The following is a 17,426-nucleotide window of genomic DNA, read 5'->3' as shown; positions in this document are numbered from 1 at the left end:
GATTTTTAGAATGCTTAAATTGAACTGGTGTTGAGAGCTGAATATTTTGTTTAATTATTTAACACAAACAAAAAAAGAGTTGGATAGGAATTTTGAATTCATTGTGCCATGACCAAAGTCAACAATGAAACCATCCCTGGCTACAGTGAAAAGAGAATTAGACCTTAACAAATTTATTACAGGCTTTGTTTACAAACTCATTACAAAATTATACAGCATCTTTTGTGTACACAGGATTTACAGGAACACATTACTGATGTGTGGGATTGCATTGCTCTCTGGTTGAGATCTGCAGGTTTTTCTTCACTTGGGGCCTGATCCAGCTTCCACCGGAGAAGGTGAGATGATTTTTTTTCCCATTGACTTTAGTGGAAGCTGGATCAGATCCAGGGGGTAACACTTCCGCTCATTGTTTTCCTGGGGTGGGAAAGAGGCAGCCGGTCTAATAACCGTACACACCACACTCTGTTCTCATCTCATGTGTTTCGGATGACAGGCATATTTACTCCAAGACACTTTTGCTGGCTGCTTGTAAAATACTTGTTAAAGTCAAGAGTCAAAGACCAGTTCCTGTTTCTGGATTTACGTGGGAAATGACAAATGGCTTTCTTTGAACCTTTAAAGAATGAACCTTGATTTTCAGTGAGCAGAAATAAAGGCATTAGAATCAACTCCGATGTTGTTTACGTTGCTATAAAGCTACATTTTCTTCCCTGTCTTCATCAGATTTTCTCTGGATTTACAGTGATGTAAAGAAAAGTGACATTCACACTGCAGGAACAAGGTAGTTTCTGATTAATGGGATTCCACTAAGCTAAATTGGTCTCCTTACCTCCTCTTCTCACATGGAGATAGGCCTATGTGGCACAGTGAAACAAAGAGATCTCTGAAGTTTATGGTCCATAACTATATCGGCTCTCAGTTGCTCCCAGCGTCTGCAAACAATCTTTATTTGGGAACTCAGGGCATAAAATAAAGCTTTTAATTTACAAAAATTCTGGTGGGGCAGAACTCTGAAAAATATGCTTATTCCCCCAAGCCAAAAAATTTAGTTCAAACTTAAACTTTCCTACTAGGAAAAGTAGCAAAATCTCTGTGACGTGAGTTTTCTTTTATTTTTAAATTTTTTGCTAAGAAATGAGAAGTATTCTAATCAGATCTATCAGATACTGAGTTCCCTGTTATATTACATCCTCTCATTTTGATGACTGCCTTGGTATTGAACCTCTGAAGTTGTTACTGCTTGAAGCAAAGTTAGGATTTAGTGCTGCAAGGTGATGATACTTCCTGTGAGGCAAATACCCTGGGCTCATGTTGAAAATTGAGATGGGTCTCAAAAGCTTTGCTTCTGGCCTCCCCTGAAGAAAATACACATGTGCTCCAGCCTGGCTTTCCAAGACAGGACTGCTCCACTGCTTGGCCTCAAGGCAACCTGTCCAGCTCCCTGGTGGCTTTATGGTGTGTAGCACTTTCTGTAAGGGTTTAGGGGAGACTGCACAGTATGCTGCATTTCATGGCCTGGTGCATGTTTGAAGCTGGTTTTCCAGGAATGAAAGCTTTATGAGCAAAGGCATCCTGCAACCTCATGTCTGAGGGCTCTGATCTCATTTCCATTTGTGATGCTGAACATGCTATGGCAGCAAAAGCTGTAGCTGTAAAACCCTCAGGAAAAAAAAAAAAAAAAAAAAAGAGGGTAAAACTTTCTGAATAAAGCCCTGACCCACAGCGCTGGCTGTGGGTTGGATCTATCTGAACGCAGATAACATGCAGCCCAATCTGAATTCTGTTCCCAGCCATGAACTTTCATTTGCTTCCTGGGAGTGGGATCCCATCCAGGGCATTGCACAGCTAATGTGTAATGGGACATCTCTTCAAGTAGTGTCATTATTTGTGTCCCCAGTGGAGCTACGTGACAATCCAAAGAAGAATCTGAGGTAAATACACGCTAGCACATTTGTCTGTCCTAAGCAACAACTCATATGTTTAATTGGGGAATTTCAGTACAACTACAGACTTCATGGATATTAGTCACCATCCATTTCATGTTCCTGTGAAAGGTACCAGGTTTGTCAAGCACTTCAACACATTTTCCCCTTGTGAAAGATGGAGGATGGATTGCTGAGGAGAAGGAAACCTTTGTACAGGCTTGTGGCTTTGATATCCATGCCAGGATATCACATCTTTCTTTACTACAATTTGCAAGCCAAAGTCTCTTTTAAGGTAAGGACACCACCAGCTTTGCTTCTAATTTAAAAACTAAGAGAAGAATGATCCAACAATGCAAGCAGAAGATAACTGATTCGTGTGAGGAGGAAGAGGCTGATCACAACAAACCATCTTTTATGTATTATATTAACAATCCATTTAGATCAGTTCTTGGCTTCAGCAAGTTTTGGCTACAAATATTTCAGATTTCTTTCATATTTTTTCAATGAAGCACTGGCAGCATTAGAAACAGTTGCAAAACAAATGTGCTTCCAAAACACAAATGGATGTTCCTGGATTACTAGCAGCCATTCTGAAATGCTAACAGAGGGAAAATGGTCATTTCACTGGCAAAACTGGCATAATACACAGAGACTTTTTTTAGGGCTACCTGATGCCTGTAAATTTGACATCATCTGCAGCCTACAACACGTATTTTGGTCATTTTTTGGTTTTGGTGGTGAGGAGTCAATGCTGCAGATGCAATTAAATATGGACGTATAGAACAAGGAATATAAATATGTACACAACTCTTGGCATTGGTCTGATTTTTAACAAGTTTACTAAATGACAGTCGCTGGTTTGACAATACTGAATGAAAAATACTGATTTTACAGATTTTACAGGAAGGTTACGGTATGCTGCCAACAAGCAGTGTCACAAATGTAGTCTAAAAAACCCCAGAGTTGGCCACGGCAGAGGCACACACCCTTTGCTCTTGTTTATTGACAGAGAAAGCTTATATACTGTAGATTTGCTGAAGTTTAATAAATAAGGTCAACTTATAATATATATAAAACAATATAAACATTTATATGCTACATGCATATCATATAATTTAAAGTAATAATTTATATAGCAAGGAGATGCAGATCTATGTTCTTCCTATTTTCCTGGACAAGGCGCACACGCAGGAGGTGTCTATCCTTATCCACCTCCAGCCCACCAGTTTGTTGTTTTCTGAAGTCAGTGCTCTGACATAAGTTTGGGATGTCTTGCATTGGGAGTTCCAGTGCTTGTCATCAATGCCGCGGCAGCCGTTTTTTACAGGCTTGGCCTCTTTACACCTCGTTTCGTAAAAGTACTGCTTAACCGGAGAGTTTCCTGTTTTAATTTCTCCCAGAACAGTCACCTGGTGTCCCCTAATGTCGATGGCGGAGGATTTGTCCGTGACCCATAAACTTTCACTGTCACAAACCGAGTATTCTCCCCGGTGGCCCCTGTGCTCTGCGTACCTCTTCCGCCGGGAGGTTCTGTTCACCACCACGGAATTCCCGATGTAATCCTCCGTCAGGTACAGTGGCGGTGGCTCCAGAGGCGTGTTGTCACTAAGGAGGACTCGGGGCGAGTTGTAGCGTCTCTGCTGCCTCAAGAGGTCTGTATCCACTGAGATAACTGGCTGGAAGTCTGATTTCACATTTTCCTCTCCATCCATCTCTTGCTGAGTGTCTATTTTCTGCACTGTGTTTTGATAGTTTTCCTTAATGTCTACCATCTGCTTAGAAAGCTTGTTTTTTAAAATGTCTGCCTGAATGAGTTTAATAATAAGAGAATTTATCGAATCTTCTGGCAAACTCCTTTGATCCATGTTGGAAGACTGGATGCCACGAAGGTAAGCGAGAAATATCACATAAAACAAGATGGACATCACCTTGTTCACCTGTAAGATCTGCAAAGAAACAGAGAGTCAAAGTTTAAACAGTTCAAGAGGGAGGTTTGCTAGAGGCTGTAAACATGAAAATCGGAAAAGTTTTTTAGTAACATCTATGTCTTTAAAGATACATATATAGAGATATAGAAACACAGGCTGTTTTTTTCTTTGAAGATGCTATTTGTTATACTTTATAATGAGTGCAACTATTTTCTCAATTTTATTTTATTTTTTTCAATGTTTCATCTATATTTTAGGCCTTCCTCTTCCCCTTTCCATGCATAGTGGCATATATATCAGTTAAGCCTTTCTCTGCAGAGGTAGGTGGTTCTTGGGATAGTATGGCTAGGGCTTGGCAGCAGGGAGAGGCCAAGTTACTTCCACAGAATTTATTCCACAGAGAAGTTTAGTGTCAAAATTGCAGGAACATGCAGAGTAGAAAATTGTCTCACTGTGTAAAATAAAAAAGTTCTGACTTTGCTGACTGTTGTCAGGTTTTGTGTGCTGAGATCTCTCAGGCCCATCAAATTCATATTTATCAAGTGGCTTCTGTTTAATGTTACCATAAGAAGGAAATAAATCCTGTGTTTCAATAGCGCTTTTGTTCTCTTTCTCCTCCTGGTAAGGGAAAGGTTTCTTGAAGGAAAATGATGTGGTAAAGTCAGAGAGTGGTGATTAGATCTCTATAATATAAATGGGGAATTCAGATGGACCCACAAACCATTTTGCAGGGGTTGTTTTCAGGACTGGGGACTGGCTTTTTTAATGGTTTTAAAAGAAGTTTCTTCATTACATTTATATAAGGTGAAACAAAACTGATATCAATTAAAAATATTCAAGGACAAATTGAGGACATCTCTCTCCCCACCAGCTCCTAAAATGGAAAAACCTTGTTCAAGGATTCACTGTTTTGGGAACTATTCCTAAAAGCGTGCTGCTTCTTTCTACTTTCACTGCTCTATATGGCTTCTGGTGGTCTCCTAATTCTACCTTCTGCCCATATTCTAGAAACTCATTTGTCACTGCTTTTTAAGCCTTTCTGTCATCTTGTTTGTGTAGCTGAGAGCCAGGAGCAACTGTCCAGAGAGGTGGTTTTTCTCCTTGTATATTTGAACACCTGCACATTTGGTATTTGCAGTTATATTTAAATTAAATAAATTTTCAGTGTAAAATCCTAAGTCATGGATGTGAATCATTTACTACAGAGCACCCCTGGTTATAAATTTGCTGTACAAGTAGTGTATTGAAAGAGAAAATACAAAACTCAGAGTGCCCTCATAGTCATAGTGATAAACCCTGACTGTAGTACTGCTTTGAGTGACTCAGGAAAGCCTTGAATTTGATTTTCCTGCTCTGCAAACACATCCACCACGTGTCAGAGACCTCTGGCACTCTGGGATGAAGGCTGAGTCACAGATAGTGGGACAGATGGAGCTGGAAGGATCCTCAGGACATCATCTAGGCCAATCTCACTGTTCACAGGAGTATCAGCCAGGTCAGCTTGCAGAGAGCTGTGCCTACTTGGGTTTGTAGTATCTCCATGGATGGAGATTCCACAACCCTCTAGACAACCCCTTCCAGTGTTTCACCACCCTTAAAAAAAATCACATTTCATGTATCAGCAGTGTTTCTAATATCTCAATTTTTTCTCATTGCCTCTTGTCCTTCATGGACACACCTGACTAGAGCCTGGCTCCATCTTTATTAATCCTTTCCCTCCCTTCCTCCCTCCCTGCACCTTTATTAATCGCTTTTACACTTAAATAAGGGGGATTCCTCTGAGACTTCTCTTCTGCTGCATGAACAGTCCCAGCTCTCTCAGCCTCTTCTCCTGGTACAGTTTTCCTAATCCTTAATAATTTTCATGAATTCTCTCCTGTACTAAGAAGCCCAGAACTGGACACAGCACTCCAAATGTGCCTCACCAGTGCTGAGATGACGGCAAGGATCTCCTCCCTCCTGAACAGAAAATTTTCCACTTAAAAAATCTTTTACTGTTCAACCTTCTATCCACTCTAAACAAAGCCCCATTTTGCAAGATTGAGTCCCCACTTCACAGTTTGGAACTGCAGCAAAATCAGAGCTACCCTCTGTGGATGTGAGGTGTCCTTTTATGGACAAGAAATGTGTTTTCTCCATCCTCAGTTTGTCACAGTGTGAGTTAACCTAAATCTAGACTGTTGCTTGCAGCAATGTTTTGCTTTTTTTTTGGGGAGGGGGGTGGGAAATCGAAGATGTTCAGTTACCATATGATTATTGTCATACCTGAATAAATATTAACTTAATGTAGATGGACCTCAGAGCCCAGAGCTTTCTGGATAAAAAATTGCAGTGTGATTTTGCCTTCCCTCAGCATAGGATTTGCTGTTAAAATCAGTGAAAATATTATTAAACAGATGTCATTGAGCAGATTTCTCGCAGCACCCGGAATCTACATGCGGGGCAACACATGAGCCCACAGGATGGTGAGCAAAGCTCTGGCAAGGCTCAGCCCAAAAGCCAGAAGCATTATTCATGCCAACATGCAGCTGCATGCAATCACTGCTCTGCTCAGTCTCAAAACTAAGTGGCACTAGCAAAATACACAAGTTGGAGCAGGTGATGAGGTGGGAAAAGTAAGGCTGGAGTTCCTTCAGGCTCTCTTTAATGTCACACTGCACACATAAAGGAAAGGCTGGGGACCTGAGAGTTGGAGAAGTTAAAATGAGTTATTTTTCTTCTCCGTGGAAGAACCCTGTTAATGTGAAAAATGGTGAAAAATATTTCCCTGAACTTCATGTGAAATGTCTTATGGATTTGGTGGGAAAGATGTTAACTTTGAAATTCAACCTGTAGTTTGATTTATCCTTCACAAATTATTTGCTGCAAAAGTAAAAACATTTCAGAACAAATTTTTATATTTTTCTGGGCGCAAAACTTTGACAGAAAACACAAAGCTTGGTGAGATTACAGTTTTCAGGGAGATTCATGAGGGATGTTCAGAAATTCCAGTCCATGACTAAAAATTGTCATGCTGTCCATAAAGTCCACCACCATAAGAGTATGTCTAAAGCACTATTCTAGATAGGAAAAATGGGTGTTATTGGAAAGCTGCAGCTGGTTTATGGCCTTGGCTGTAATCTGGTTATAAGATACATTAAAAGTATATTTGTTTTCAGGTTTGAGGAGTACTGCATTTGATGAATCGCTCTTTGCCCAAAATGAAACCGTGTTCCTGTCTGAAATGAAGGTAATTTGAAAATTATTTGGCATGTGTGTTGTTAAAGCCATAAAAAGGAGAGGAAAATGTAAAACATTAAAATGTTTATCTTTTCATGTTTTCAAAGCAAATAATTCTGGTGTTTCTGGCCATGCCTCAGAAGTTCCACAATGCAATTCACAAAGTGGAACAAGTGCTTACTCAATACAGCCCAGTGAGTAAATTATCTATAGAGGGGACTTAGATTGGAGGCAAGGTTTCAGCATACATGTGGTGTCTGAGAGAATATTGACTCAAATTCCATATTCCAGAGAGGCACAAGATTCTGTGGACCTCAGCAGAAGCTACTTCAGCACACTCAGCTCTTTCTTTGGCATTTTGGAGAATGGTATAAAAATTTCACAAGAGTTCAATCCTTCACATGACTTTTCCTCTTCTTTGTTCTTTTTTTTTTTCTTAATTCGGATTGTTCATTTCAGGTGGAAAGATTTTGCTCAAGCTAAGTTTTTCATGGCTAGCTGATGTTAGTGAGATATTTTTGTTGTCCTTTATGGTGCTTCTTGGAATTTTACACGTGTGAATTCCTGACAAAAGTTAATTTTGGTTGTGTTTGTGGCTGGTTTGCACTAAGCAAGTTTGACTTTGAAAATGCTGACATTTGTGACTCAGAGGAGAAAAGCAAACAGCACAGAAAAGAAAAGCTCATGCATTGCAAATCTAGTTGGTCTCCCAGCTGTGGCTTATCTTTACTATATTTTAATGGTTTGTGTTAGTGGGGTATTAATTCTGTCTTAGCTAGGTGGCTCAGGGAAGGTCTAAATTTAAGAGAAGTAAATAAGCTTATCTCTTCCTTCCATTGATAAATTCAATCGCAAATAAACTCTGGAAAACCATCTTCTGCTCTTTTCAGACTCACCACTTTATGTAGTAGTGAAAAATTTAGTTTAGTTTTGTTTGTGGTAATTTAAAAAAATATGTGCATAGCTTTATTCTGGTCAGCTTCTGAACATTCCATACAAGGAAAGAGCAAAACGTAATTTAAAATGTTCTGCAGAAAGCATGAAATCCTAATACTGTGAGAGGCTGCCTAAGTATTTACTTGGAAGTCATTGCTAAGAGGAACTGGAATAGAAAGAAAAGTGACTGGTGAGTTTTACAATCAGCATTGTAATACTCCACATGATTTATGTTAATCAGCTTGAAGTGTTTGGTACTTTCTAAAAAATTTAGGAGCAGTTTCTGTTCTTCAGACCCAGCTACTAATGATCCTTTGTGGTGGCTGACAGCTTTTCCAGGCTTTCACCAAGGAGGAAAGTGTAATTATTGTCATTGTTTGCTGAGCACTGCTTTCGCAACCTCCCAAGTTATGGATTGCCCCATTGATTCACTTTTCCTAATAACTACGGTGGGAAGAAATGCAGCCCTACTCCTCTGTGCTTTGGGGGACATGGGAAAGGTACAGAATAAGAAAAGCATTCTGAACATTCAGAAAGGCGTGAGTGTGAAACAACTGTGTCTGAAAATTTGCACTGTGTTTCAGAGTAGTTATCAACTGTTTATACAATGAGGGTTTATGAAGGTAGATTACTGCAGAGTGCTGAATGTCCTTGCAGACACCCTCGTGAGCGCTTCCACTTCTCAGGATACGGAAACTTCAACACACACATGTTGAAGCTAAAGCTTTCACAAGAACCAGGTCCTCTAACAAGCTGAAGAATTCAGAGCCAAAATCAAGTGATGGCAGCCCAAAGTGTTAACCCTCCCATGCTGAGGGCCAACCAAACTTGGACCATTGGGTGAGGGGATTTGAAACTAATCCATTCCCTTGGCATGCTGGCAGAGGAGAGCAGCTACACATCTGGGGGACAGCCCACCAAAGTTTCTTCATCTTTGCAGCAGCTGAGAGGTGTATTAATTAGTTTACTCAAAGGCATTTATGAAAGAGAAGACACATCTGAACATTTAGCCTCAGTAGCCTACAGAGAATGGTATATACCTAATTTCTTATGGAAATGGAGTCCAGCCCACAGGGTCAATGACATTTCCTCTTCAAATGACAAGTTGAGCAAAGCACAACAGGACAGCTGCTTACCCGAGTGTGTAAAACTCCTCTGCACTTTGAACAAACCCACAACGCTGTGGGGGTGACCATGACCCTACTGGTTAGTGAGGAAAGCTTTTCCAACCAGTTTTGTGATAACACCAGTTTTGAGGAGGCAGTTTGGTGATAACACCTCTGCAAGAAGCAGTCTGTGCTCTGAATGGTCAGATGAGCTGTGTGGAGTCATGCAGGTGATTGCAATGGCATGTGTGTGCCTACATTTGATCCTTCCACAGATATATCTGTGTTTTTTGGAGATCAAGAGGAGCCTGCTGTACATATACCTGCCTGATGTTGGGTTTCAAGCAAGGCGGGCACCCTGGCTAGAGTCAGCATGGGCGGCTATCCTCAGCCGTGCGGTCCACATCCCACAACACCAATGTGATGGATGGCGAATATGGCCTTTATTACAGGGGAATTTTACATTTTATAGCCTGGGGTCACTGTGTTACTCCCATCTGCTTACATCACACTTAGGTGCTATTGGCTAATTGCAAGAGGACTTACTATCCTAGAGAGAGGGGTGGGTTGCTAGCTTTCCGTTACATCCCGAGTTCTTCCGCACCGCTTATGCCCTAAACTACAACAGCCTGATTCCAAGGGAAAGGTCAGGAGCAGTTCCTGCTTACCTCACTCTTTGGAACAGCTGCTGCTTCTCACTTCTTGTGCACAGTTAATTCTGGTCAGGTTTTGGCCCTGCACCTCCCTTCCCTGCCACCAACACCAGGGTACTTGAGAGCTCCCTGGGGATATCTGGCACTACCCAGCATCCTCTCACAATCTCCCTGGGGGACTGGACTATTAGTAATGTAATTAGTAATCAGCTGTCCCAGCTATGTCCCCAGGTCTGTAATCAGCTATAGAAGTAGGCAGCCCTTTCTCAGTCACAACGAGGTTCTTTTCCATTCCAATTCCATCCCTCACTGACACTTCTGTGACATATTTACATGTTTACACCTGTCAATGCCCTGACTGCCATGGTATCATTTTGCATTAAGCAGCTGACTGATTAATCTGTGTATTGAGGAGTCAGAACAAGGGGTTTGAAGACTAGGATCCCAATTTCCCTGGTGTGTTAGAAGAGTTTTGTCAAATCAAAATGTCTATTTTTTACTTTCTGTATCTGCAAAGGAAGGAACTCTGTGGAATGATTGTGGTGTTTCATTACTCTGGGTATTTACCCTGACATCCTTTGGGTTCTCCCTCAAAGAGCTGGCTCATTTTCCCTACTGAGAGAGTAAAGGCTGGGAGAATTGGGATTGTTCAGCCTGGAAAACAAAACGTTTTGGGATGACCTCTTTGTGGCCTTGTAGTGCCTGAAGGGAACCCACAGGAAAGATGGAGAGAGACTCTTGACAGGGGCCTGGAGTGACAGGACAAGGGAAAATGGCTTCACAATGACAGAGAGCAGGGTTAGATTGGAGATGAGGAAGAAATTCTTCCCTGTGAGGATGGTGAAGCCCTGGCACAGGTTGCCCAGAGCAGCTGTGGCTGCCCCATCCTTGGTAGTGTTCCTGGCCAGGTTGGATGGGGCTCTGAGCAACCTGGGCTAGTGGAAGGTGTCCCTGCCCAAGGGACACCCTGCAGGGGGTGGGACAAAGCGACCTTTAAGGTCTCTTTCAGCCCAGGCCATTTTGTCATTCTCACATCACCAATATTGGAGCAATCCATAAGTTATTTCTCTTGGTTATTACTGTCAAAGTAGGAGTACTGCCATTTGTCCCTTTTTAGAAGAGCAGAAGCTGGAATACACAGAAGTCAGCTGATATTTGCAAGGTCAGACAGGTTGGGGTTTTCATGTTGCACTGGCTGGATCAGGGAACTCCACCTGTAATTCTGTTTGAAAATTTTATCTATCAATGAAAAACATCAATTACAAGGAAATAAAAACAATAGCATCCTAGAGATATGGCTGTAGTGGGGTAAATAATTTCAACAAAAGCTGAAGTATTTCTTCATATTATTCACTGTGTAACTCTGAAAAGTGCCCAAAGTAAAAAGAAATCTAAAGGCCATGTCCATAGCTGAATAAATAGCTTGACTTGACTGGGCTTCTACTAATTTTACAAAAAGCAGATTTGCTCAGAGTTTTGCACTTGCATATTTTTTTCCTCAGAAGTAATTTGCAAACAGAAGAATAGCAAGCTCCAGAAGTAAAACATGGTAGTGGATAATTTAAGCTGATACACTGTGTGTTAGTTAATCTTTTTGTTACTGTTTGTTAATAGCAGTAGAGCTAAGCAGCAACCTAAATTTGCAGCTGAATTTGGAGAGAATGCAAACAGCAGTGAGTGAAGAGAAATACAATCTCTACTGGGGAGATGAAGAAAAAAAAACATTGGCAGAAAATTACAAAATGAAAGCTGCAGTAGAAATTAAAATCTCATATGCTGGAGAAATATTGGTATTGAGGGGAAAAGAAATTTAGAAAGGAGCAATACCTGATCAGACCCAGGAATGATCTAAAAGTTTGGAAATGCACAGTATTTAATATATGCTAATACTAGGGCATTTCACTGCAGAGCTGGAAGGGAATCGCTGCTTCTTGTAGCACAGCAGCAAAATTGGGAAAGCTGCTAGAAAGTTGGAAGGTATTGTCATACAAAAGGAAAATCAGGAAAAAGAAGCAAAAATGACTGAAAGGGTTGTAAAACTGAACTTTGTGGAAATTGCCTTGAAGGTGCAAGCATTTGCCTTGAGCTGGCAAAAAGCACATGACAGAAAACCCAGGACAAAGATCTGGACAGTGTAAGCACTGGGGAAAGGGAACATTCACTTTGGGGTGGGGCAAAGGAGTGCAATCAGGAAAACTGGGATTAAGCTGAGGAAAGGGAAGTTAGGCTGATCATCAAAAGCAGTTTTCAAGCTCTCCAAGATGTTTGTAACAAACCCAAAGCCACACCAAAGAGGGCTGGGTTTCATGTTTCCTTGCAGCACTGAAACTCCATGTAAGTCTTTTCTTGAAACAGTTTGAAGATCCATTAACCTTTCAAGCCAACCTGGACCTACTTTGGCTCAACCAGGGCTTATTAATTGTATTGTATTAAAGTCAGGCAGTAGATGCAGTTCCTCTTATTTTTGTCAGAGATGCTTTGAGGGCTTAAATTGTCCATAATTAAAGTTGAGAGCAGCCTTCCAGATGAAACTCACTTCTTTCACCTCCCCACAATTCTGGCTCTTCAAGCCTGTCCTTGTAACAGATTGTCCTGATTGCTCCATTTAAAAATGCCAGAAGTGGATTTTTTTAACTTGGTAGTAGGAGGAAAAGGGGGAAGCACTTCTCAGATTATCAGAATTTTGTCCCTCTCCTGTTAGGCTATTTTGAAAGAGCAGCCTGCTGGAGACCCTGTGATGCTGGATGGTCTGACATGTTTTTACATTAACATTGTCACTGGACAACTCATTTTTTTAGGGAAGAAAAAGAACTGCAGAAAAAAAGAGAAGTTTTCAACCACTATTTGCTAGTTTTTCTGATACTAGGAAACTCAAAGGGAAAACTGTTTTCAGCTTTGACTTTCAGGATATCATTATTTTGCAGGATTTTATATTGAAAGCAAAAGAATTTCTGTGTTTTTTGTTTTGTTTCAGAAGCTGAAAACATCTTCTGTAGTTTTTAACATATTCTGATTTCCTCTATCTTTTGTGAAGTAAGGAAAATGGTGAAATCAAGCAAACAAACAGAATATAGCAAGGGCTGCAAATTCAAAAGTGTTAGAGTCTGATTATGAAAAAATCTTGTATTCCTAAGTCTGATTCATGGGTACAGACAGGGCTCGCACCTAAAAGGAAAAAGAAATATAGGGAATATAGGGAATGCTAGTTAGAAATGAAGTGAGTTTTTGTTTGGGTAGAATTAAAATAGATGCTAAAGTTACGCTATTTCTGTAATTTTTCTTAAAAAGAGGCATTTATTTGTTTTTCTGAGAGCTCTGCTGTGACCCTTGAACACAGATGTTTGCACTGAGGGTATAGAATCACTAAATCACAAAATCATTAAGGCTGGAAAAGACCTTTAAGAGCATCAAGTCCAACCTGTGACTGACAAGCACTTTGTCACCCAGCCTAGAGCACTGAGTGCCACGTCCAGTCATTCCTCGGACACCGCCAGGGGTGGGGGCTCCAAACCTCCTTGGGCAGCCCCTTCCAGTGTTAAGATGGTTTAGAAGGACCAACATTGCTGCTCTGGAGTTTGTTCCAAACACTGAGCCTTGCCAGGGAAGAGCCGCTTTGTTTCACCCGAAGCTGCACCTGTGTTAGCTTTTCCAAAGCCTGTGACTCGAGGTTTCCCTGAATCCATGCAGAAATACATCCATGACACTCTGTGAATCAAAGGCTGCTCTCTGAATTGCCTCTCCCTATTCCTCAAAGCTTCACAGCCCCCCAGATATAAAAAATCTGGTTAGGCTTTTTGCAGGTGCAAAGTATCTGATGCAGCATTCTTAAGAAAAGGACCCCAGGCCTGATCCAAATATTTTAAAACCACCATAGGAACTAAGAGAAATCAGCATTAATTGGAATACTGTGCAAAGCTTTTGCACAGTAAAGGAAGCAGGGAATGACAATGTAATTAAATACAGCTGATGTTTGAACCTTATTTTAATATACACACAGCATGCAACTGAATTGTTTCCATCAGAACTATGGTCAAAAATTAGCATTGCTGTGTATAATTAATATTTTTTCTATGCCCTTTGCACAGGTGCAGTAGCTCACTCACAACCAGCTTAAAATGATGTTTTAAAATTCATTCTCAGAGAAAAATGAGTTTTGTATTTCTGATAAAACACAAGTGTTTTGGTGGGAGGAAAGTTTAGAAGTTTGCTTATTTGCAAAAGGTGTCAGACTTTAAAAAGAGCTTTGTACAGAAAGAGCTTGTCTGTTCTGACCTGTTAAATAAGCTGGTTAATAGGAGATATTACTTCTACCAACAAATTCTCTCAGTAAAATCATGAGGGCTCTCCTAGAGCTGCTCCTAGGTGCAAAGTGAAACTCTTGAGCCCTTCTTATGGAGAAAAGCTCACAAATACAATGTGTGCCCATGACAGGCTTGTGTTTTTTCCCAATGTATCTGAATCTTTCAAAAAGCCATTGCCCATTTAGAGAAAAAAGTCATCCTGCTAATTTGCATTAGTTTACAGCAAATTGTTTACACATAGGCCTGTCCTAAGGGTCAGGACTGTTCTGGCAAATTCAGCTCCTCTGCATTTTTTCCCTGGTAGAAAATCTGCCTGAAGAGGAACTTTGTCGTAGAGTACCCCAGTTCATCGATATGCATGTGGATAAAATTTCCTGCATGCAATTCTCCTCAAGATGTGGAAGTGCTCCAGTTTCAACTCTCAGTTCACACTTCACCATGAGTTTGACTATATTTGGGGATTAATACTTAAGGGTGGTGAGAGTGTTCTGGTCCCAGTCTAGCAGAATATCTGATTTTTAAGTTTGTGAGTGAAGTGCAGACTGCTCACACATTCAGCTCATGGTTGAATGCTCTGCTAATTTCCATCCAAAATAATTTGCAAATTAGGATCTCTAGAAGCCTTTCCAAACTCAAAGCACGATTTCTGTGTTCTCCCACTGCACTAATGCAAGCTCTGCACCTCTGCCAGGTCCAAAACTCATCTGAAAATGGCCTTGGTTTTTGGAAACCATGGCGGTTTTTCTTATCTTTCAATCCAGATGCCATTTTGCTGTTGATACACAATGCATTCCCTGCTCCCCCTTGCCAAAAATCCTTGCAAGGGGAATTTTAGACCTGGGAGTATTTTGACACATGCTATCTCTTACCAAGCATATGATCTCCAGATATTTGACAGAAAACCAAAGTCTTAAACTGGGCATGTGAAGGAGGCAAGTGCGATACACCACAGCTGGCCTTACCTCCCCTTATACAGTCACTAACTTGTATGGCTTTTTAGAAAAACCCTCCTTACTGAAGAAATCATAGTTATGAAAAATATTATACAAGGGCAGGGTAGAAGTAATTCTCAGGGTATGAGAACCAGGAAAGAGTAATATTTTAGCAGACTTTTGGTCACCTCTTTTCAGATGCACACTTTATACATTTCCCAAAAGGATCCTACTCACATCTAAGCACCCCAAAATTCACAGAATCACAGAGTCATGGAATGGTTTGGGTTGGAAGAGACCTCAAGGATCATCTAGTTTCAACTCCACTGCTAGCAGAGGGTCAGAGAGGGCTGCTGTTGTTTTACAGTTTGGAAAGTGAAACCCAGGCAGGTTGTGTGACTTTTCCTAAGTCATGCAGGCCAAAGCTCACATGGGAAGAAAATGGGAGAGTGAACCTTCAGCCCTTCCTCTCGTGAGATCTGGGCTGGTCTAGGTTAGTTCTACACACTGCATTAGTCTCTTCCTTCAGCTTCTTCCCCAGACTCTGCTGGCCTTAACCAAAGCTGGCCAAAATCAGAAGTAATTCTATGCCCTGTTTCTTCCTAGTGAAGTGGTAGGAAAGGGAAACAGTCCTTACTCAAGTGAAGTCAGGAGTAGCTGGGAAGAAGCAGAGGGGAAGAAAAAGGATATGGAAAGATTTGCCAAAGGTGTCTGTGGCTGGCTCATGCACAACACCTCAGGTGCCTTGAGGAATTAAGAATAACTTGGAATGAGCTTTAAAAAAGGATAAAGCCAATGTAAATCAGCTGTAACAGTTCAGTAGTTTTCCCCAGGAACCGACAAAACAATCAAGGGAAGGATTTTTAATTCTACACATAGGAAAAGGCTGATTCTAGACTTCAATTTGCACAGTAGAAATCCCTGATTAAAAAGGAGCCAAACACTGTTGTGCTTCAGGAAATAGGAGAATTAGGGATGCTTACTTTGGACGATGGTGTAATTTTACAGCCTATACGAGGGGAGATGCACAGCTGCATCTCCCCAAGAGCGGGGAATTGAATATATTGTGAGTCAGTCACAGTTCCTCCCTATCTTCCCTCCACCACCACTTGCACTCCCTTTGCTCTGCTGCAAAAGTCAATTACTTCATCCTCTTTTTTTTTTTTTTTCATGGAGCAGTTTACTCTCCCATGCTCCCAGCCAGCTCTTTTGGCGAGTGAGGAAGTAGAGTGGGGTGAAGCTTGGGCTCTCTGCACTCCTGTCATCTCAGCATCCCCTCTCCACCCACTTCCTCTCAGTAGGGAGTATTGGGTGAGCAGTCCCTGCTCCTCTGGCTGCAGGAAGAGTTGTTCTGAGCAAGCTGAGCTTGAGCAGTCATGTTCAAGCAAAGCTGGGAGCAAAGCTGGGAAAGGGCAGGGACGGGGGGACGGGACAATCCTCCCTCCCTTTTATATTCCTGATTAGGTACCAGCACTGACAATGTGTGGTGAGTAGCAAGTGCATCCTGTGCAAATTGTGTGGTAAAGGCCTGTGTTCAAATGAGGTAGGTTATTACTAATGCTGCAAAACTGGGTAGCATATTCCCTGAGACCTGGGAAGGACCTTCCTAACCTGCTTGTGGTCTATTACCAGAAAATATGGAAAGGAGCCCACTGCAAAAACAAAACAAAGCAATCACACCCTTAGGAACTTTGGGGAGGCAAACATATGGGGGAACTTTTTACAAAAGCTGAGAGGTCAGTCAATATCTTGGGATAACTGCATGTAAAGGGGATAAAAAGTTCTCAGGCCTTTTTGACAGTGAGAACACAAAGAGCTTTGCTGAGCTACACACAGGAGTAAAGGGCTTTTTCAATGGAAAGCAGCTTTTCCTGTGGATGGCACTGATGGGAAGCTTACACAGATCCAGAAGATATCTCCTGAGCCCTCCCAGGAAAAGACAAAACCACACACAAGCCTCTTTTCTGTCCTGCGCTCTCATCATCTCATCCTAAACCAACATCTCTGGGCTGAGAGCACCTCAAGCCTCAGAAATTTCTTCCTTTACAGTGTCATGAAGACCTCTTTCTTGTCAGCATTTATGTGAGGGCACGGTTTGGGATATCAAACCTCTAGAAGGGCTTTGATTGAGATATAGGTGAGTGGAAAGCAGAAGAGAACTTGGCAGGTCAAGCCTGGGGGATTCAAATTGTCTGGACCATAGAACTCAGGGGCATGTGCAGAAGTTTGGTTTACAAGCAAAATACTTCGCTAGAGTTATCCAGCAAAGATAAGACACGTATTTTTAGACTGCTAGAAATTAGGGGAAATTGAAAAGGACATTTATTCCCATTTTAAATTATTAAATGGAATTATGCTTGGAGACAGTTGTGTATGTGCAACTCTTAAAAATTAAAGCTTGAGGCCAAACTCTGCTTTTGGTC

The 17,426-nt window shown here is 41.3% G+C and overlaps 1 protein-coding gene across 2 annotated transcripts in view; it reads right to left on the bottom strand.

The window, feature by feature from the left end:
- Positions 1-297: 297 nt before the first annotated feature.
- The window catches only part of NTF3 (neurotrophin 3), a 49,610-nt gene continuing 32,481 nt past the window's right edge, over positions 298-17,426 (bottom strand). For both annotated transcript variants that reach the window (XM_005532684.3, XM_088055396.1), the window contains one exon: positions 298-3,874. In XM_005532684.3, coding sequence (XP_005532741.1) covers positions 3,080-3,874 — 795 coding nt within the window. In that variant the 3' untranslated portion in view covers positions 298-3,079. The remainder of the gene's footprint in view (positions 3,875-17,426) is intronic.

This window comes from Pseudopodoces humilis, chromosome 5 (genome assembly GCF_049639895.1).
Source record: "Pseudopodoces humilis isolate 2021_Gansu_Grassland_sample_001 chromosome 5, ASM4963989v1, whole genome shotgun sequence".
NCBI classification, from domain to species: Eukaryota; Metazoa; Chordata; class Aves; order Passeriformes; family Paridae; genus Pseudopodoces; species Pseudopodoces humilis.
Note: the sequence above shows the minus strand (reverse complement) of the source record. Positions and strands in the feature narration are given on the sequence as shown.